Source organism: Octopus bimaculoides, chromosome 27 (genome assembly GCF_046866305.1).
Source record: "Octopus bimaculoides isolate indiv1 chromosome 27, ASM4686630v1, whole genome shotgun sequence".
Classification (NCBI taxonomy): Eukaryota; Metazoa; Mollusca; class Cephalopoda; order Octopoda; family Octopodidae; genus Octopus; species Octopus bimaculoides.
Window position 1 is genome coordinate 15871427 of NC_142954.1, and position 23545 is coordinate 15894971.

Below are 23545 nucleotides of genomic sequence, written 5' to 3' on the forward strand. Positions count from 1 at the left end.
TTATTGGTATAGCCTTAGTATATTTTGGAAGCTTGTAGATACTAGGATCATAACATACATAACTAGATATAACACACACAGAACGACTAACGTATGTACACATACCAATTCTTCATGCAGACAGAAGGGGGGGGGCAAAAACTAAATTTTTTTCTTATGTGCCTTTTTAGTTTTTGGTACTTGGCATTCATAGGGGGGTGGAATTCATTTTATTTCCTGTCTCCCAACACTAAACAGACCCAGACCACTACATTAAGCGGTTCTCTGGTTTTTGTTATCTTTCTTCCATTTGGCATAATAATGGTTTGGTGAAAAGTAAAAAAAAAAGGCACAGATGGTTCAGAGTGTGAAGACTTCTTGTAGGACAAACAGCAGACTGTCTCTTCTTAAACAGTGCTGTATCTGTGACCAAAATGTGGTAAGATGGTCCTGGCCCACTCCACAGAACAGAACTTCCTGATTAACTCTTTAATACCTAGCAAACAAATCTATGTCTATGGGATGGTCATAAGCAGACAGGTTTTAGACAAACACAAACAGTCTGAGGCAAAAGCAATGGCAGAATGGTAGCTAACCTGTTATTGTTGGGGAAGTTTGTGGATCCTCCCTACATCATTATTATTCAATGACCATTTTCCATGCTAGCAAGAGTGAGACGGTTTGACTGGAACTAGCAAGCCGGAGAGTTACACCAAGCTCCAGTCTGTTCTAACTTGGTTTCTATGGCTGGATGCCTTTCTTAACACTAACCGCTCCAGAGTATACTGGGTACCTTTGTATCACTGGCACAGGTGCATTTTACGTGTCACCAGCATGGAAGCATTTTACATGTCACAGGCACCGACTACAACTACAATTTCAGTTAGTTTGATGTGTCTTCTAAAGCAAATCACCAAAGGTCTCAGTCACTTGTCGTTACCTCCATGAGGCTCAACATCCAAAGATCATCATACTTCACCACCACATCCCATGTCTTCCTGGGTCTACCTCTTCCACAGGTTCCCTTCAGAGATCAGCACTTCTTTACACAGCTGTCCTCATCCAAAATCTGAGGTATCACCATAAGGTTCAGAATGACTCATGTTGCACACTGTCTGGTCACTTCAATCCTGGAGTCAGTGGGTGTAGGACCAGTCCATGAAGCTGACAAACCAGATATAAATTAGATTTTGACTAAATGTGGAGGTGAGACACCCTATAACAACTATCCAGTCTCTTATTTCAGACATTGTATATCTAGCACTGTTACATCCTTCCCTTTTAAGATGATAAAATATTGATATAATGTTTGACTGCTATTTCGAGCAACTGCAGAAGCTCTGTAGCAGTGTTTCTCAACCATGTTTTACTTACGGATCCCTTTGATTCCTATTTTACACAGATGGACCCTTCTAACCATTTGAGGTTTTAAAAAAATTAGGTTTTTAATAATCAAATATTATAAGGAATTGTATTAAAAAAATTGCTAAAATATGGTGAGTTTTGTAAAAGTATAACCAATTTATTACACTGATGTTATCCAAGGGAAAGGCAAAGGGGCCGATACAGCTTGGCACCAGTGGTGTTGCAACTCATTTCTACATCTGAGTGAACTGGAGCAACATGAAATAAAGTATCTTGCTCAAGAATACAACACACAGCCTGGTCTGGGAATCGAACTTACTACCTCAGGATTGTGAGCCTGATACTGTAACCAATGAGCCATGTACCTTCATATCACCACAATATTACAACAATTCGAGATTAAGATAGCAAATGGAAGAATAAATATTGGGGTTGCTATGATCAGCTAATATCTATCAAAGCATTGCCCCAGTATGGTCGCAGTTCAAGGACTGAAACCAGTAAAAATAAACAAATAAATAATTGTTAACTGGCAGAGATATCAAAAATGCCTTAACATATCTCTGGTATTGCAAGTACTGCTGCCACACATTGCCCTTTCTTCCTCTCCATCAGAGACAACTGGATGGCAACGCTGGCAACTGGTAGGCGTATAAAAATTAATAATTTTCAGTACCATGCTGCCTTGCATGCAGCTACAGACTCAAGCCTTGTGGCTCAAATTAAAGTGAGAGAGAGAGAGAGAGAAAATGTGAGTGTGTGTAGCAATCATTTCTTATCTCCAAACTCCATATGATCATCATTTAACATCGATTTTTACATAGTATAAGGTCAAACAATTTGTCAAAGCAAATTTTCTATGGCCGGATGCCCTTCCTGTCACCAAACCTTACCAGTTTCCCAGTTAGGTAATATTTCCCCCATGACCAGACATGTTTTTTCTATGGAAGACTGGAAACATTTCTTGCATGACAGCAGCAATGCTTATTTTAAACCATCGCATCACAAGGGTATACACACACACACACACACACATGAAGAGGCTTCTTTCAGTTTCTGTCTACCAAATCCATTCACATGCCTTTAATTGGCCAGAGGTTCAGATGCCAATCAGTGAGACTGAATCCCAGGCTATGTTTGGATGCAAGCTTCTTAACCACACGGCCCTGCCTGTGTCTACATTATAAAACTACTGAGTCCATTGCCTCACCCACACCAAACAACAATCAACTGCAAGGACCAAAGTGTTTCAATATTTGGCTAACTTGGCGGTTTTAAATTTTTCAGTGACAGCAGGGTTGGGGATTTTTGCAAATGTTGTTTAAAAATTTTCTGAGTGAAAAAGCCAGTCCTATAATGAATCTGCTCCCTTTCTTCATGATGAATGTTAACAAGGTTAGTAGGATTCTTGTGATACCATGGCTTTCAGAACCGGCTGACCAACACCAACACAGTCCAATGTGATACTGACTTTCAGGAATTTAAGAGTTACTACAGAGAAATAAGTCCTGCGACATTGCAAATACCTTGATTTACAAAAGAGATGAACAAATGTATCCAACAATACATTCATTGACGACACTAAGCAGTTGCATGTAAAGAGGACTAATTATCTGGAAGGAAAGTCTCCTTCAAATCTCAGCCAATCGTTTTAGAAAAGAAAAAGATCATGGTCTGAACAGATCTGATCACTTTCACCATAAGTCTCTTTTTCCATTTCTGACTCAGGGTTAAACAACAGCAACAGGATTAAGGTTCAACATACTGGGATGGGAATGGTAAAGAATAACATTAGCAGAGTGTATGTGAACCACACCTGGTCTGCTTTCCATGAGGCCATGTATGTATGTGTATATATATATATATATATATATATATAGCACTATACATGTGTATGTGTCTATCTAAATATATATATACACACACAATCTCCTGTTGCATAATTGATTCGGTAGGCAAGCAGTCAGTATTGTACTGGGCAAGACAACAAAAGGACCAGCCTGCTCCTGCCAACAATGTGACCAGCTGGATTCTTGTTTTATTGTCCACGTAGGCCTGCTGTATTGTTACATGTCACAACCAATAAACAAGTGAATGAGGACTGCAACCGATGAAATGACTGCAGAGAGTGAGAGGAAGAAAGAGTGTAAAGGAACAGTGAGGGGTGGGGCGCAAGAGGAAACTTGCGTAACCAGACATTTGTGGAGAGGAAACTTGTGTAAGCAGACTTTGCCAAAAGTTATGCAAAACATGCATACGACTCATACATAGTTGAGGTGTAAACATGTACGATTCTGCGTTTGTGTAAATCAGCCTAAGTTGTTATGTAATTCTATGTCAGTTCCAATCAAACCATGACCATCTCCATGTATTCTTTAAGAGTAGTTCCCTCTTCCTTAATTTTATCATTTTTTTCATTAAGGCAGTAGAAAGATTTGACTGCTATTTCTACAAGATCAAGTAGAGATTATATATATATATATATATATATATATATATATATATATATAATGCACTGTTCTGTGATGGTAAGATCAAAAAAAAAAGTACTCCATCTGGTGAGAAATAAATATTATTTAATAGACATAATACATGTTTTTATGTGCTAATAGTCTTATATGTTGATAAATACCTCAGACATATTCATCAGGCACAAACCACATATCATAAAGAACTAGAAATTGAATGAGAGAGAGAGACAGACAGAGATAGGCTCTCTGACTTACAGTTTATGTCCTGATCTTAAGTGGTTTGGGCCATTTTGAAAACCCAATGTCAAACCAGCTCTAAAAATGATTTCTTGGAGAGGTCCCAAGCAAGAAATTTAGGTAGAGGGAGCAGTCAGTTACATTGATGTAACCCTAGTCAGAACTGGAAAAAGGGTTGTACAAATTTTGAATATTTAAAATTTCATGTTCAACATTGGAGGGAGAAAGAAAAGCTTTATGGATGCAGAAACTATCCAATGTGTCCAGCCACTTTCTTAAAATCAGAGGTGTGATCGAGATCTGGATGTTATTTCTAGCAGGTTGAGCAATAAGCCTCCCTCTTTGATTACGGTGAAGTTACTGGTGCATTAGAACATCAGACCCAAGAATTAATATAAAACTAATTAATGAAAGACTCCCTCCTCACTGCATTTTTAATTAAAATTTCAATCAAAATTAAAAATTGAATTTTGATTAAAAATTTCATTTTCTCTCCGACTGAATTCTATTTCAATTTTTTAGTGACGCTGTCATGGTTGGAGTATTCAGCTCTCAACTCTTACAAGCACAAATTTGATTTCCAGCAAAACATTGTGTCCTTGAGCAAGGCACTTTATTTCACGTTGCTCCAGTCCACTCAGCTGGCAAAAATGAGTAGTACCTGAATTTCAAGTGGCCAACCTTATCACATTCTGTGTCATGCAGAATCTCCTTTAGAACAATGTTAAGGGTACACGTGTCTGTGGAGTGCTCAGCCACTTGCACATTAATTTCACAAGCAGGCTGCTCTTTTGATCGGATCAATTGGAACCCTCATCATTGGAGCCATTCGAGTGCCAGTTAAATTTCAATTCTTATTTTCTTTAACCCTTTAGCATTCAGATTATTTTATCAAGAGTATTGCTTATTTATTTACATTACGGAAATGTACTTGCATAGCAAGTGACCTGATCTAAGATCGTGTGCTGGAACGAAAACAATTGCAGCATGGAAGATGTTTATAAGCCATTTAAGAAACACACAAAAACCGTTAGATTCACTTCAACATTTAAATTTGATTTGCCAAAATATTTTCGTCACTTTGAGACCAAAACTTGTTCACTGAGAAAATTCCGTGCCTTGCTGAATCTCCGAGAACATCAAAGGTATGCGTGTCTGTGGAGTGCTCAGCCACTTGCACGTTTATTTCACAAGCAGGCTGTTCTGTTGATTGAATGAACTGGAATTCTCATTGTCATAACCAATGGAGTGCCAGTACTATAGGCACAAGGCCTGAAGCGTTTTTTCAGCCAACAATTCTGCCAGCTCACTGCCTTAATAATGATGATGATGATGATGATTTGCAGTGTTTCCATATAAGAAGAAAACATGTGACTGACTCGTATATCAACTGATGACATTTCTAGTCCAGGTGTGTTTGGTCAAATAACAGCCAACATTCAAACCACCGACCAATTCTGCCTAGATACTGACTTCGGGAGGGGGGGGGAGAGATAGAGAGAGGGAGAGAGATAGTGAGGGAGAGAGAGGGAGAGAGACAGACAGACAGATAGATAGATAGAGAGAGAGATGGTCGGCTGAAATGGCTGAAGAAACAAGTGTCAACACAGCAACAGCAAAAGCAAATGACATGCATGTTTCTCTCCTCCCACCACCACAATTTAAAGAGAGAGATAAAAAGAGAGTAGCTAATGTTTAGGGCAAGATACTCTTGTCTAAGTGATTATGGAGTGTGCACGATACCTCTCCATGCAAGGGGGAGGAGTCAACAAAAATAGTAAAATTTTAGCCCCAGGTCGACCATTCTTCAGCAGACCTGACATCTACCCATGGCCATCACAAAGTGTTTCAAAACTGAAGTCCTTCCTTGACTTACCAAGGGTGTAATTTCAGATTATGCCTGTGCAGGACTACATCATCTGTGCTATTTGCAGGCGAGTTGGTTGTTATTTCTAGCAGGTCCAGGCCACCACTCAGTAACAGTAATGAAACTATGACATTTCCGCAATGACATGTTGTTTGAAACAAAAATCTCTCTGCAACATCCTGTTTCTGTACTTCATGCCTCGTAGCATTATCTGTATGTATTCTGGTTTTTTAGATTAGATACAATGAATACTGCAAATTCTAATAGTTAAAAGTTTGGCTACAAGAAGGGTGTGTGAGTCTCTAACCCATGCCAGCATGGAAAACCAGATGTGGAAACAAAGACAACTCACTATCTTTGTTTTGCTTTTCAACCAATTTCCAAGAACACCGAAAATCTCATGAGAACTAAGGGTTTTCATTTCCATTATATGATAACCAGCTATCATTTTACACATGCAACAGATATCAACCAGATAACAGCATATAGTGGCAAGGACAACCAGTAATGACAGAGCTACCGTTGGCTTGTGTGACAAGTAGCATGTTTAATTCTTGTGTACCAGTCACTATTTCATACTTTATTATAACTGAAAAAACTGAGGTACGACTTACTGATAAGAAAAAGCTAAAACTGAAGGGCTGAAAGTTTTGTACAAAGATTTAACACTACATTAGGGATGTGACGAACAAATAAATACAGTACATATTAACATAGCTACCAATGGCTTTTGTGCTAACTACCGATTGACATGGCTACCATTGGCTGGTGCAACAACTACCTTCAACACAGCTACTATTGACTTGCATGACAATTATTGCCATATCCATTTCTTATGTGATAATCGTGGTCCCTGACATCAAGTTCAACCCCAATTGTAGATGTAAAAAACTGAAAAAGGAGCCACCATTCATAAAGGGGGGGGGGGGGGGAAGCACCCACAATAAGAAACAAATAGAAAAAATAAGAGAAGCTGCATATAGACTTACCTGATCAAAAAGTTGTTTGCCTGTGGTGCTGGGCTGGATGGCAAATTCCAGCTCCGCATCCATGGTTTGGACGCGTACATTTACCTGAAGACAAAAAATATAATGGGTTAAAAAATTGTTAATGAGAATAATTAAAAGACAGAACAACAAAGTTAGCATCTATTAAAATATATTACATTTTATTAGTGGAGGTGCAATGGCCCAGTGGTTAGGGCAGCAGACTCGCGGTTTCGATTCCCAGACCTGGCATTGTGAGTGTTTATTGAGAGAAAACACCTAAAGTTCCACAAGGCTCTATAGTTCTACAACTTTATCTTCCTGTTTCTGTTGTACCTGTATTTTAAAGGGTCAGCCTTGTCACACTGTGTCATGCTGAATCTCCCCGAGAACTACGTTAAGGGTACTCATGTCTGTGGAGTGCTGAGTCACTTGCATGTTAATTTCACGAGCAGGCTGTTCCGTTGATCGGATCAACTGGAACCCTCGACGTCATAACCAACGGAGTGTGCCAGTGCCACCATTTTATTAACCTTTTCATTACCATATTTGTTGAAATATAACTACTTTATTTTAATAAATTTTTAAAATAATGAAATTTTTTAATCAAATAACTATCATTAAACTAGTGTCTGGAACAAATTAACCTGAGATTTTGGAAGGTTTTAATTTAGATTATTTTAAAACTCGAGATCTGTACCACAGAACTAGGGGTGGGTTCATACAGGTTTGTATCAAAAGGGTTAACCTCATACCAAGATTATCAAACAGAATTGGAAAAGTCTCAGAAACACTTTCTGACAATCCATGAAAAGGATGCTCTCCCTTCAAGAGTTCAAGGCATTTATAAATTATAAATAATTTGGTTTCATGACATTTCAAGTTCAAGTCCAATTGTACCTGAGTTTCATCTCTTGAAGAGTTAAGTCCAATTCAGTTTACACCAGTCAAAACACAGGACATTATACCAATATATTACTGGTATTGTAGTTTGGCAGAATCATTAAGGATTCAAACTAAATACCTTGTGGTATTTGTCCTGGCTCTCAACATATGCAATTCAAATCCCATTGAGCTAACTTTGCTTAACTTTACAGAGAAGTGAAATAGTCACCTTAGCTTTTCACCTCTCCAGAAATCAATAAAATTAATCAAATATTGGGTTTTATTTCATGGTTTCCCCTCCTAGCAAATTTCCAGCATTGTACCTCTATAAGGAAATTTTTATTATTATTATTATTATTACTACTTTTTCTTATTATTATTGATTGGCAGACTTGTTAGCATGCAATGGCAAAATGCTTAGTAGCATTTCGTTTGTCTATGTTCAGTGTTCAAATTCAGCCAAGGTTAACTGTCTTTCATCCTTTCGGGGTCAATTAAGTAAGTACCAGCTGAGCACTGGGGTTAATGTAACTGACTTGTCTTCCCCCCCAAACCTTCTGGCCTTCTGCCAAAATTGAAACCATCATTAATGTCATTATTACTTGTTGTTGTTATCAGAAATGTCAGCATTTTGGAGAGAATGCTTGATTGATATTTCTTCAATCAATTCTGCGAAGATGAAAGATACAACAACTTCACCAGCACTGCATGACAAGATTTGAACTCCTAAAAAAAGGGATATAAAACAAAATAGCATACAGCATTTTGCCTGTGCCCTATCAGTTCATCAACCTGCCACTACTTCCTTCCAATCAATCTTGAAACACAAAAATTTCATTAAGAATGGTAAACACAATTGTAAACAGCATCATGAATTTTGTAAACAAGTCTTAATGATACATCTTTATATTTTAGAGAGGCACCACCATTTTAAACTAATTACAAATGAAAAACAAAAAAGAATTATACAAGGCAATACATACATATATTAATATATATACATAGATATATATATATGTATAATTTTAGGATAAAAACTTTATAAGAATTTATCAAGTAGTTAGCATGAAAAAACCTCAATTGAAAATATTATAGAACCAAAGAATATCATTTCTACACAAGAATATAAAAATCAAATTCCATTTTTCCTGACATAATTCCAAATACACAAAAATATCTGAAACAGCTCATAGCAATTTCCCCCCTCTAATGTCCTTCCATAGTCATTTGGGAAAAATACTGTTTATAAATTTGAATTTTTTTTTCCCCTAAAATTAATCGAAATATTGAGGAATTTACTGAGATATATACTCAAAACAGGGGTTAGGAGATAAAAGATTCTTACATAAAACTTGAGACAAGTTTAAATACACTTTCAAAGAGTCTGGGTTTGTTTGGATCACAAAAGCAGGAGTGACCTCAGGCAGTTTGGTAACATAAAAAATTAAAATCCGTTTAAAATAGTCCAGCTTTTGTTTTTACAGCTGTCCACTTCAGTACTAAAGCATGCTATGCGCAGAATTCCACAGCTGGCCATAATTGAAGAAAGACTCTAAACAAGTTGGAACATATTCTACAGGGAAGCATAATTTAGAGGACTCATAATAATAATAATAATGAGAGAGAGAGAGAAAGAGAAAGAAAGAGAGAGAGAGAGAGAGAGAGAGAGAGAGAAAGAGAGAGAGAGTGAAAGCTAGTCGTTCACATGGAGTGGAGAGGGAAGACCTTGACAGCCTGTGAAAAATTCACTGCATGAGGTGACCCACATAAATCTACCCCCTAATTACATGACATTCCAATCTGTCACAGACAACTAGGAAGCTTTTATGCAGTCACTCAAGCTGCTAGAAATAGCAACTAAACCTCACTCAAATCACCCCCACCTCCATTGGCTTTAAAAAGAGAAAGCCACAGGATCATTCAGTGATAGATATTTCTAAAATGACAGGATGGTCATAACTGGAACGCCTTTGGTCAGCAGTTTAATCAGCCAGGGATTGTCTGACACTCAGTAACAAGATACTGGACCAATGAATGCCAGAGGGTGGGGTATGTGTTGGAGGGGGGGGGGGTACTGCACCAGTGGGGCATGGCAAAATTTTATTGGACCAAGATTTCAGAATAAGGTATAAGTGATTAAAACTGTGTGCATGTGTTCTTTCTTGACAATTACAAGATAGTTGTAAACAAGTGTCCCTGTCATACAAGCAGTGTCATTCATTTCCAATATTCTGTAAGAACACATCAGGCCATGGGGAAATATTACCTGGCTTGGAAACAGGTATGGGTTGGTAATGAGAAAGGCATCTGGCCACAGAAAGTCTGCCTCAACAAACTGACCCATGCAAGCATGGACAAAAGCATGTTATGATGATGATAAATAAAATCAACATCTAACATCTGTTTTCCATGCTGTCATGGGTTGAACAGTTTGACTGGATACAAGCAGCTACAGGGCTGTGTCAAGCTCTCTATATCAGATTTGACATGGTTTCTACAAATGGATACCCTTCCTAAAACTAACCACTTTACAAAATGTATTGAGTGCTTCTTACAGGACACTGGCGCAAGTGCAGAGAAAAGCCCCTTCAACTAGGAGATGGGGGTATATTTGAGAGAGGGTGCTGAGAGGAGAAGATTCGACTGCTACTTCTAGAATACTAAGCAACTGCAGAGAGGCTCACTTGTTATAACAGTTGCAATCCATATCTGGTTTAGTTTTGTGATTGGCAGGAAGACGTTCCACATTGTATCATGCTAGGAGACTCACTGACCACTACGGGACACTAGACTTCAGTCAGAGCAGCCAACAGTGGTGAAGATCTTCAGCATGAACTTCAGTTCTACGATATCAAAAAGGTTGGAATGGGTGGCACTTCACACTTGCAGTTTGATTCATCTGCTCTGTACAAAACTGATTTAAAAGTAACAGCTTCAAATTTAGACAGATTTTGATGTGTAAAACCCATTCTATAGAATATAAGACATCTGTAGCCAAAGACCCAGTCTTCAGTAGTGTGAAAAGACTGATATCTTATACGGGAAAATCCCAATTTGTTTTTAGGTGGATGGTCAAAAATGGCATCAATATTATAATTAGTCTGGAACGGGGACCACAGAAATATTAGATATCCAACAAAGACACTTGGGCCCAAAAGTAAGGAGTACCTCAAAGCCAGAAATGTGTTGACAAGGCAAGCCTTGGTTCAGAAACCTAAAGGAAAAACTGGTAGAGCACTTATGGATCATCTGACAGAGATCAGCAGAAGAGAAACTGAAAGGGGACAGGAATGGCATGGAACCAAGTAAAAACAAAAGCATCAGAGAGAATACATCAGAAGATTACCAGAGAAGGTGTGTTTCTTTCGGGAATCCCAACAGGCCATGCTGACATCAGTATACAGCTGATATTCATTTTAATCTACCACAAAGGATGAAAAACACTTGGCAGGGTTCAAGTATTGATTAGAAGAGTAGACTAATTTACTTAGACTAGCTACAATTCTATAAACTGGCAGTACGTGTATATATATATATATATATATATATATATATATATATATATATATATATATATATAGATAAGAATGTATGACAGCTTTTGGGTGGTTTGAAAAGCGATTAACATAACAGATACTTACTTGACTCATGGAAAGGACTGAAGAGACAAGTACCGAGATCTAGAGCAGTGCTACACAACTGGTATGCTGTGGCACACTGGTGTGCCAGTGTAATCTGAATATAATTTTTTTCCCTTATACTTTTAGCTATATTTTAATTTCATGCATGCCGCCAGATTTTGAAAAGAAAAGTTTACCGCAAGTGCAAAAAAGGTTGCAGAGCTCTGATCTAGAGTGACGTCTCAGAAATTTAATAGTAGTAGACAAACCTACATTTTTAAAGAGTAATCAATTTCTTCTTAATTATGTATGCTGAGCAAGCTAAGTGAATTCAGCAACTTTCTCATGAAGATATAAATGCTAGTTCCATGACAGAAAAGATAGACCAGTTTACTGATGGAACATTCTCCATTGCTTATGACTTATCTGGTGACCGTTACTCAGTCTAGCATAACAGACAAAAATACGAAGAGAATTAATCTCTGCGTCTATAGTTAGCCATGTTCCAATATATCTACAATTAAAAAAAAAAGACACTCCAGTTGTGACTATCCACCTTTCTGTTTATCAGAAACTACATTAGCGAATATTTGTCTTTCAAGATATGGTGTAAATCAGTGCTACTCAAAGTAGCGGTCCATAAACCATCAGCTGCCAGTGCGTGGCGACTTTCCAGAAAAGAAAGTAACATTATAAAAATGCTTATGTAATATTGTATTATTTACAAAATAAATATTAGATTAACAAAATTGTCAACTTTCATTATATTCATTGTATATATTATTTCCGGTATAAATTAATATTAGTAAGGAATATTACCGGTCCCTGGCACATCAGATAGTTTGAGAAGCAGGTTTCGTTGCTGTTTTTAGCATGTTGAGTCACTACCTGAAGCAGTGATCTTCGAATACTAGCCATATCCCAACCAAAATATTCTATTATCAGTTGCAGCCAGAGGCTGTGACCATGATGGAGCACCGTCATTAAAGAAAATTATTCTTTCTCCATTTCATTACAAAACGTTGCACATCTATATAAATCCTTTCCCACCATGGGATTGGCTTAAGCTTATAACCATTTAAAACCAATTCTATAAAACCAGGAAGTTTATCTAATTCTTTAAATATTCACCACCACCACCCATGAGACCCACAAACTTTGAGGTTCCTCAGTCATGAGGGTCAGAGGGGAGGGAGGGCCATTAACATATCAGCTGTTACTAAAAACATGGCATCCAATTTATATTTTCCTTGCAGAATAAAGTTTTGTTTGATTTTTTATAGGAGTGGCTATGTGGTAAGTAGCTTGCTTAGCAACCACATGGTTCCGGGTTCAGTCCCACTGCATGGGACCTTGGGCAAGTGTCTTCTACTATAGCCTCGGGCTGACCAAAGGTGTGTTTACGTCCCCGTAACTTAGTGGTTCGCCAAAAGAGACCGATGGAATAAGTACTAGGCTTACAAAGAATAAATCCTGGGGTCAATTTGCTCGACTAAAGGCGGTGCTCCAGCGTGGCCGCAGTCAAACGACTGAAACAAGTAAAAGAGTAACAGTTCAAATCTAAAAGAAAAAACCCCATTTTAAAACCACAGTTAACCCTTTTGTTACCAAATTTCTGTTGACATATTGCTGCCTTTGTTTCAAGTAATTTAAAAAATAATGAAGAATTTAGTTCATTTTTGTATGTGGTTTGCAAGATTCTTTTTGTGAATTTGTGTGTTGGAACAAATTTTGTCTAGGGAGAGTCAATTTAACCCAGTTGACTGATAACAAATAAGTGGAACTGAACACTCTCCCTAGACACAACAAAAAGAATTTAGTAAAATAACTCATTATTAAGCAGGGGCCTGGAACAATTTAGCATAAAATCTTGACATGATTAGAATTCAGGCCACTTTAAAACATTAAGTTTATCATAGAACTTAGGGGTGGTTTCAGATGGGTGGGTATCAAGAACGTTAACCCTTTAGCATTTAAACGAGCCAAATCTAGTCAAAATATTCTACCTGTTTTATGTTCAAACTAACCAGATCCAGCCTCTTACACTGACTGACCCTACAAGGTCATTCTTCTAATAAATAAAACAATAAAACTATTACCATCAAAATCTCAAAGCTATGAGATAATGCATGATTAATACAAAACAACGTGAATAAATATGTTACATTTAAGAAAGAAACTTGAATGTTAAAGGGTCAAAAGAAAAGAGAAACAAGAAGAAATAATTTACACAATGAAGCAAACAGTAAGTTTACAAGATGGTTTTCTTTCTGTCTCTTCTTTTTTATCTGCAGGCAACAACAACGACAACAGGAAAAATAGCAATAATAATAACAACAAAAATAGCGGCAAGTAATACAACTAGCAGACATATCTTGCAAGACGAGAGGATAGAGTGGGGAAAATATATATTGATCATCTAAAAGGAATGAGGTAAGTGGAGGAGTTTGATAATTCAAAGAACGAAAACAATGACTAAATTCTTTGTGCATTCTATGAGGAGGGTTTGAGGGTGGGGAAATTTTTATTTTTTTTTCCCCATACATTTTCTGCTGCTCAATGTGCAATGTATCCTGACCTTAGTATGACCTTTGAAGACATCCCAGGGGACAGCTTGAGACACAAAGCTATCAATAGCATCTAAAATCTGGGTTTTTTTTTGTTTTTTTTTTTTTGAAAAATAAAGAAAATAAAAAGTTTAAGATTTTGGGGTATCTTTCTTTAAAAAAGAACAAAAACAAGAAACAAAATATATAAAAGGAAATTTTAAACTTTAAAATAAAATTTGAGAAAGCGTCTGGTTTATAACAGTAAACCATGTTTGTGTTGGTCGTAATAATATATAATGGAGACTGAAGAATGTTAACAGCTAAGATACACATTAATGACAGACTAAGGAGAGGGGAGGGGTAGTATTTCAGCTGTGTGAGAGGGTGAGAGGGATGAAATGGATGGTGGGGGAGGTGTAACTGGCCAGCTGGGAGGGATAAGTGGTCAACAGTGCTTTAGTTGAGGAGTGATAGGGAGGGTGGTGAAAGGAGAGGGAGGGAGGAGAGCCATAGAGAGAGAGGAAGGGTAGGAGGGAGGACAGCCAGAGAGGGAAGGAGGGAGGACAGCCAGAGAGAGAGAGAGGTGGGAAGGAGGGAGGACAGCCAGAGAGAGGGTGGGAGGGATGCCATGAAGGCCCATTGCTCCTACAGTCTAATCCACAACAGTTTTTAGAAGAAAAAAAAAAACCTGAGGTGTATGCAGTATAGCTGAGAATCCAGAATCCAAACAATAATGGATCTTTCCATTCCTCAGGATGTGGGCCAGAAAATTGAAAAAAAAAAAAAAATAAAAAATCGAATTTGTTACCAAATATAAACATTTTTGATTCCATTGCTAAAACACATTCAGACCTCATTTAATGCTCATTCATTCTGTTGACTGCATTGTTTGGACAATTGAGACTTGATCCTCACAAGGGAGATTCTGGATTGGTGGTTCTTGAAGCGGGAGAGGGATCCAATGAGACAAATCAGGTTTCATAAACATCTGTCAGACATATTTTCAATTAGTCTTAAGTTTAATTAGATACAGGTTTATCCTTTTATTTATTTATATATATATATATATATATATGTATATATATATATATATATATATATATAAAGGGAGTCTAGGACATTGACCCCCCCCCCCTCCTCCAAGGACAGCAGATGATTTAAAACTTAACATATTGGAGAAGGGGTAGTTGACAAGGGGGAATTGTCCTGATACAATATATAGGTGGAGCACTCGGCCAGTTATGAGGACAAGGGTCCCTACTGATATGATCAACGGAACAGCTTGCTTGTGAAATTAATGTGCAAGTGGCTGAGCACTCCACAGACACATGCACCCTTGACATAGTTCTCAGTGGGATTCAGTGTGACACAGAGTGTGACAAGGCCGGCCTTTTGAAATACATGTACTACTCATTTTTACCAGCTGAGTGGACTGGAGCAACGTGAAATAAAGTGTCTTGCTCAAGGGCACAATGCGTCATCACAGGAATTGAACTCACGACCTTACGATCGTGAGCCGAATGTCCTAACCACTAAGCCATGCACCTTCACTATATATATGTATAATATTAATCCTTTCTATGGTAGAAGGCCTGAAATTTGGGGGAGGCAGTTGATTACATCAACCCCCCAGTACTCAATTGGTACTTATTCTATCGACCCTGAAAGGATGAAAGGCAAAGTCAACCTCGGAAGAATTTGAACTCAGAACATGAAGACAGACAAAATACCGCTAAGCATTTTGCCCGGCGTGTTAATGTTACTGCAGGCTTGCCATCTTAATAGGTACACCATATCTTCTACAGGTTGCGTGAGACTAAAAGTCAGTGTCCAGAAGAGCATCAGTCTCTTACACAGTGGTACAAAAAGTTCCATCTAACCCATACTGGTCTAGAGAATCGAACAAAAAAGTTTTACATAACAGATCCCTACCAATTTCATACGCGCAGGAGTGGCTGTGTGGTAAGAAGCTTGCTTACCAACCACTATAGCCTCAGGCCGAGCAAAGCCTTGTGAGTGAATTTGGTAGATGGAAACTGAAAGAAGCCCTTCAATGTCTGTATCTGTGTTTGTCCCCTCACCATCACTTGACAACCAATGTTAGTGTATTTACCTCCCCATAACTTAGTTGTTCGGCAAAACAGACTGATAGAACAAGTACTAGGCTTACAAAGAGTAAGTCCTGGAGTCAATTTGTTCAACTAAAGGTGGTGCTCCAGCGTGGCCACAGTCAAATGACCGAAACAAATAAATGAATAAAAGAATATATAAAAAAAAAGAAGTACTGATTTCTTGGTGTTTTGAGTGAATCATCAATAGTTTAGTGTGGCCCACCAGGAGTACCTGTCTCGTCAAACACCAATACTTGGCCTTCAGGTATCTCTAGCAGACTGCACTGTAGCAGTCAATCATAACAGACCCCTACCAATTACTGCCCTTGTGTGGAAGGCCTGATATTTGGTTTAACCTTTTAGCATTCAAACTGGCCATATCCAGCTTAAATAACCCATTTTATGTTCAAACCAGTCAGATCTATCTAGCCTCTCGTGTCTAATCTACAATCTACTCCTAAAAATTACGAAAACCTCAAAGCTACAAGATAATACAGGATTATACAGTTCTATATTTAAGAGATGAGGAATTATGTACATTATTTACCTTATTTACATTTGACGGATATCTGTCCTCATCTTGCTTGTTGTTAACACAATGTTTTGGCTAAGTTACAGGGATGTAAACACACCACCATCGGTTGTCAAGTGATGTGGGGGGGGGGGAACAAACAGACACACTAACATATACACACACACACAAACACACATGTATATATATCTACATATCTATATATATATCATCATCATCATCATCATCGTTTAACGTCCGCTTTCCATGCTAGCATGGGTTGGACGATTTGACTGAGGACTGGTGAAACCGGATGGCAACACCAGGCTCCAATCTAAATTTGGCAGAGTTTCTACAGCTGGATGCCCTTCCTAACGCCAACCACTCAGAGAGTGTAGTGGGTGCTTTTACGTGTCACCCGCACGAAAACGGCCACGCTCGAAATGGTGTCTTTTATGTGCCACCCGCACAAGCCAGTCCAGGGGCACTGGCAACGATCTCGCTCGAAAATCCTACAGGAGCCAGTCAGGCGGTACTGGCAACGGCCACGCTCAAAATGGTGCATCTCATGTGCCACCCGCACAAGAACCAGTCCAGGGGCACTGGCAACGATCTTACTTGGCTTGCCGGGTCTTCTCACGCACAGCACATTTCCAAAGGTCTCGGTCCGTAGTCATCACCTCGGTGAGGCCCAATGTACGAAGGTCTTGCCTCACCACCTCAGCCCAGGTCTTCCTGGGCCTACCTCTTCCACGGGTTCCCTCAACTGTTAGGGTGTGGCACTTTTTCACGCAGCTATCCTCCTCCATTCTCACCACATGTCCATACCAGCGCAATCGTCTCTCTTGCACGCCACAACTGATGCTTCTAATGTTCAGCTTTTCTCTCAAGATACTTACACTCTGACGGGTATTCACATTGACATTACACATCCAACGGAGCATACTGGCTTCATTCCTTGCGAGCTTACGTATGTCCTCAGCAGTTACAGCCCATGTTTCACTGCCATGTAGCATGGTTGTTCGTACGCATGCGTCATACAGTCTGCCTTTTACTCTGAGTGAGAGTCCCTTTGTCGCCAGCAGGGGTAAGAGCTCTCTAAACTTTGCCCAGGCTATTCTTATTCTAGCAGCTACACTTTCAGCGCACCCACCCCCACTACTAACTTGGTCGCCCAGATAGCGGAAGCTATCGACTACCTCTAGTTTTTCACCCTGGAATGAGATAGAAGTTGTTTCCTGTTTGTTTGCAGTCTTTATTGCACCTGAACATCTGCCACAAACAAAAACTAACTTGCTAGTTAACCTGCCTTTGATGTTGCTGCACCTCTTATGTGTCCATAGCTTGCACCGGGTACATCTTATAGAGTTACTACCTACTCCTTTTCTACATACTGAGCAGGGCCATCTACCTGAAGGGGTTTGTGTTTTATCTACCTTCCTACTTATTAGGATTTTGGTTTTAGCTAGGTTGACTCTAAGGCCCTTCAATTCTAGACCTTGCTTCCACACCTGAAACTTCTCTAGTTCTGATAGTGACTCCGCAATTAGGGCAAGGTCATCAGCATAGAGGAGCTCCCAGGGGCAACCTGTCTTGAACTCCTCTGTGATTGCCTGGAGGACTATGGTAAATAATAGGGGGCTGAGGACGGAACCTTGGTGGACCCCTACACACACACACACGACGGGCTTCTTTCAGTATCCGTCTACCAAATCTACTCACAAAGCTTATTTGTCTACTTGCTTTCATCACAGTAATGTGGCCTCCTTGATAACTAATTCTCTATCAAAAAGGTCACAGTAGCATGATGAAGTTTGGTAAATTATAAAAAAAAATAAAAAATAAAAAACACTCAAGGGAACTGCAATCAGTGCATGTGCCTATTGGCAATATGACCCCACCAAGGTACATTTGTTTCAACAGTTTCAAAGCAAGTTCAAAAACGGAATAAAATAATATTTCTGTATCACTTCTTGCAAACTTAAATTGCCAACTAGAAGATTTATTCGATGATTAGAGAGCTTAAATAATTATGCACCTAAATAAGTATATCCAAAACAAATGAACTGTACAGAGGCCTCCTTGTTGGAAGTATTTAAGGGGTGGGGGCCTTCAAATTCAGGACAACCTCAAGACACAAACTAACAGCAATAGTAGTTGTAATACTACCACTACTACTAACAATAAGAGCAGATTGTTTTGATGGGTGTGTGGTTATATTAATTCTGTTAATCGAATGCAGAAAAGATAAAAGGTTGCTATGTTTATGCTTTCTTTGAGGACATCACATGAAACTGACAGGCTAACCTAGTTTTTCAAGTGACCAAAAGCTGTAAAATGATTGGAGACAGGAAGGGCATCCAACCATAAAAAAAATCATGCCACAGACAATGTGAAAACCCATCCAACAAATAAAAAATTTAAGGGAAAAATATTTCCAATGTCTACAGACAGTTCTGGAAGGACAACAAGAATGTCTTAACCGCCAAGAACAGCTGAAGACATTCCAATGTTTGTAGACTGATATAAGACTTTTTTGCTTAAATTATATTGCGCAGCCAGTACAAGTTGGCCAGAGGACCCGAGGGCCTACAACAGAGTATCAAGCGCTAAAATATCACCAATTGTTAAGACAAATTTGTGAAGATGCTTGTCCTTGTGGTTAGGATGTTGTACTCAATCACAGGATTGTGGTTTCAATTTTCAGGCCAGTTACTGCATTGTGTTCTTGGGTGAAGCACTTTATTTCCCACTGTTGCAGTTCACCCAGATGTAAAACACTAAATTTGTAATGGACTGGTGTCCTGTCCAAGAGAATGGTGTGATCTCAGTCACAGAAACCAGGTAACTGGCCCGGTACGTACTGGGGCTAAAAAGAAAAATTGCACACAACCCCTTTTGACAAGATTCAAAGTTAATTTAGTGATTACAAAAGTCGCTTGAAGGGACCATGTCTACATATAATGGCCTTTACAACCTCACCAAAACCGAAAGATACTTGCCTGAGGTGCTATGCAGTGAGATTGAACTTGAAACCACATGACTGTAAAGCAAAAGTTAAATCTGTATTTGTGAATTCAAGCCAACAAGGAACCCCTAAAAGCTAGAAATAGCAGCCAAATCTTTTTACAAAGGTAAAAACCTCATTTTTTTGAATGGGAGAATTGCAGGTTCAATTTAAGGTCAGTACGAAAAGCAAGGGCCTGCCTCTAGAAAGATTTGGTCTCAAAATGGCACTAATTCTAAGAAATTTAGTTCAGCACCATCATTATAATCATCCTTGCCTTCATAAAATGCCTCTTGACAAGAGAAATGACAAACACTTGAATCATCCCATCAAATAACTGGTACTTATTGACTTTGTGAAAGGTTAACCTCTGATTAACAACCAACACCCAAGATCGTCTCTGGTTACAGGATGATCAAAACCACTCGTAAAAGGTTCAGAGTTAAAATTAAAACTTACCATTGCTACTTAAGTTCTTAAGATCATGACCCAAACAAACTTTTCCCATCTTGTGTATCATGTGCAATATATAGGACATATTTCCCTGGTGTCCATGCATTTGATACACATTCCCAATTTTTATATCAACCATCGTAGTAACTTGGGACTTAGGAAACAAAAACTTGATATTACTCAGAACATGAAACAAGGGCCAAATAAAAGTCCGAAAATGAGCAGACGTTTAGTATAAATTTATTAAAATGCTTTAAACTGGCAAAGAATTAAGGCAGTTTACAAAATCTCTCCAAATTCTTGATTATTTTCATAACTGATGAAAGCTAATCCATTAGAAATTTGGTGACGATTATGAAAATTCCCTGGCATCCATGCATATGATACATATTCCCCCTTTTTTTTTTTCAACCTCCACAACTTGGGACTTAGAAAAGGAAAACTTGATATTACTTAGATCATGAAACAAGGGCCAACTATAAGCCTGAAAACCAGGACAGATGATCAGGACAAACTTTTTAAAAGGCTTTAAACTGATAAAGAAAGAGTTAAGAGTTTTAAAAAATCCTTCCAATTTTTTGATTATTTTCATAATAGATTAAAACTAATCAATTAGAAATATCATGATAATTATGAAAAATATTTTTAAAAAAAAAGAAAAAAAAAGGAGGGGCTCAAATCAAGGTTTGAACACGCAATAGTAGGTGACGTTTTGTACTAGAAAACCACAGTATTAACTACCAAGAGAACAAACCAGGTCAGATGATAAACAGAAACTATGCTATCTGCAAAGATAAAAACTGATCAAAATTTAACATCTTACACAATCATGTTGAGTTCTTGTTTTACAGCAACTAAATTAAATCTTCAGCATGACCCAGCTGAAATAAACAATGTCAGGGTTCAAAGGTCAACAGTGATTAGACATTAAATCAATCTTGATTTTCCTTTTTAACCCTCTTTAAACAGATCTACCCTAAAGTCACCTGTCTTTGATAATTTATACACACACACACACACACACACACACACACACACACACACACACAGAAGGTGTGGTGAATAAATTGTCTAAATTACGCAAATATGAAAATAACACTGACATCGCATTTTAACAGATATATTTACCAAAATTACATTAAAAATATCATGAAATCCTAAGGAGTAAATTTATTAAAGCATGGAAAAGTGGATAACAAATGAAAGATATATATGTACGAATGTGTGTGTGTAATAATTTCCTAAATAAATTGCTCTTCAAATTTGAGGCTCTGATGAAGCTATAAGGTATTAGTCAGGAACTCATGAGTCCACTGCATCTCATAGCAGAAATAGCTGTAAGCTACTGAAGTTCATACAATAATTGTTCATTCCTTTGTCATCTCATTTTCTTTTGAGATATATATATATATATATATATATATATATATATATATATATATATATAACATACATACATGCTAGAGAATATATCTATAGCCTTGTTAACCAACATTGTTACACAAGTAAAAACAAATTATATATAGGCACAGTGTGGCTGTGTGGAAAGTAGCTTGTGTACCAACTACATGGATTCAGGTTCAGTCCCACTGCGAAGCACCTTGAGCCAATGTCTATTATAGCCTTGGGCTGACCAAAGCTTTGTGAGTGAATCTGGTAGATGGAAACTGAAAGAAGCCCATCATGTGTCTCTCCCCACCATCGCTTGACAATCAATGGTGTGTTTATGTCCCCGTAACTTACCGGTTCAGCAAAAAAGACAGACAGAATAAGTACTAGACTTGTAAAGTCCTGGGGTTGATTTGTTCGACTAAAAGGCAGTGCTCCAGCATGACTGCAGTTAAATGACCGAAAGAATTTTTTAAAATAGAATACAAGGGGTTTAGTTCACTGATGATCCAAACCAACAGGAACGCTATGTAAGTACTGTAAATGATCATCCATAATAGAAGGCTCCCGAGTTAGCCAGTCTATATTAAAGGCAAATGGGCAACAAGACCAAGGAAGAATGAGCATCTTGGGTAATTTAGAGCTGTACTTCTCAAACTATCTGATGTGGTGTACTGGCAGTTCCCCCCCCCCCCCCCAATGTGCCACAGACTGGTAATATTGGAAACAATATATGTAATGAATATAATAATAAAGGCGGACAATTATTTTTTATTTTTTTTGTAAACAAATAATACAGTATTATTACATAAGCATTTTATAATGTTTCTTACTTTTCTGGAAACTTGCCACGTATCAGCAGCTGGTGGACCGTGGACCAACACCGGTCCACGGTCCACCATTTTGAGTAGCACTGATTTAGAATATTTAAGAGTAAGGTGAATAAAACAGAATGGAGAAGTAGAATTATAACTTCTATTTCACCATACTCTAATTAAATATTCTAAATGACCAGAGATACTCATCCTGCTTTGGTTTTGTTGTCCATTTTCCTTTAACATAGAGTGAGTGTGTGTACACATTAAACATAGTGAGTTAACAGTGCTTCACTCCTACAATATAATGTAGGACATATTTGTAGGGAATTTTTAGCCAACACTGTTACAGCAACTTCAGGCAATTTGTCTGTACATGTAAATGTGTATGAGGACATAAATAGGGGGGGGGGGGCGACTGCTGTACATACATTTTTTTGACATTTAAAAATTCAACTCAAATATTTGTCAGGCCAGTCACTACCTACGAAGTGTTGTGTTATTTTATTCAACACCTCAACACAAGGAAATCTATACCCTCAATGTTCTTTCAGCTGTAACAAACTCAGAGAGAGAGAGAGAGAGAGAGAGAGAAAGAGAAAGAGAGAGAGAGAAAGAGAAAGAAAGAGAGAGGTAGGTAAAGAGAAGGGTAAGGTAGGTCAGTGATAGTGTTTAATGACACCCACCTCGTTAACATGGAGACCGTTCATACAGAATTCATACGAAGTAGGAGTGATGTAAAATTGGTTCTGTTGTATATTTAAGCATGTACAAACATTGGGCACCCAGACTTTTGTGGAATTTCTGGCGCAGTGACAGGGAAGTAGAAGTTTAAATAAAATAAGTCTTGACATGACGAATGACTGATTAAAATATTATATAGCTGGTGGGAGTTTTAGTCCTATCAATCCTGAGATCACTCAGAGGTTATTTAACCTTAGATTGACCCTGATGAAACTGAGTTACAAGTAAAGACAACCCAACTACAATAGTCCTGTCTATTTCAGGTATAATACAGACTGCATTATCAAACATAATTTTTATTCAGGCAGTAGGGTCCAATTTTAGGGATACGCCACTGTTAGTTCTAACAGATTGATCAAACAAATAGAAGTTTACTGAGTCTGGCAGTTCAGACATTTCAGGCTTCTTTAAAATAAAAGAAAAACTTGAATATTTTTGGCACCATCCCATCAGTTTGCCTCTGTATAATTCTTTCTTTACCATGGAATTGGACAATTTCAAAGTGATCATCTCAATTTTCTAAACAGTAACTTTTAACCTTCACAACATCCTCCCC

The 23545-nt window shown here is 38.1% G+C and overlaps 1 protein-coding gene across 14 annotated transcripts in view; it reads right to left on the reverse strand.

The window, feature by feature from the left end:
• LOC106868560 (moesin/ezrin/radixin homolog 1) overlaps positions 1-23545 on the reverse strand; it is a 137751-nt gene that overhangs the window by 56111 nt on the left and 58095 nt on the right. For 9 of the 14 annotated variants that reach the window (XM_089343210.1, XM_089343206.1, XM_089343211.1 and 6 more), the window contains one exon: positions 6909-6992. In XM_089343210.1, coding sequence (XP_089199336.1) covers positions 6909-6992 — 84 coding nt within the window. Of the gene's footprint in view, positions 1-6908; positions 6993-13988; positions 14058-23545 lie in introns of all 14 variants that reach the window. The other 5 variants (XM_089343202.1, XM_089343199.1, XM_089343200.1 and 2 more) reach the window with 1 other exon arrangement.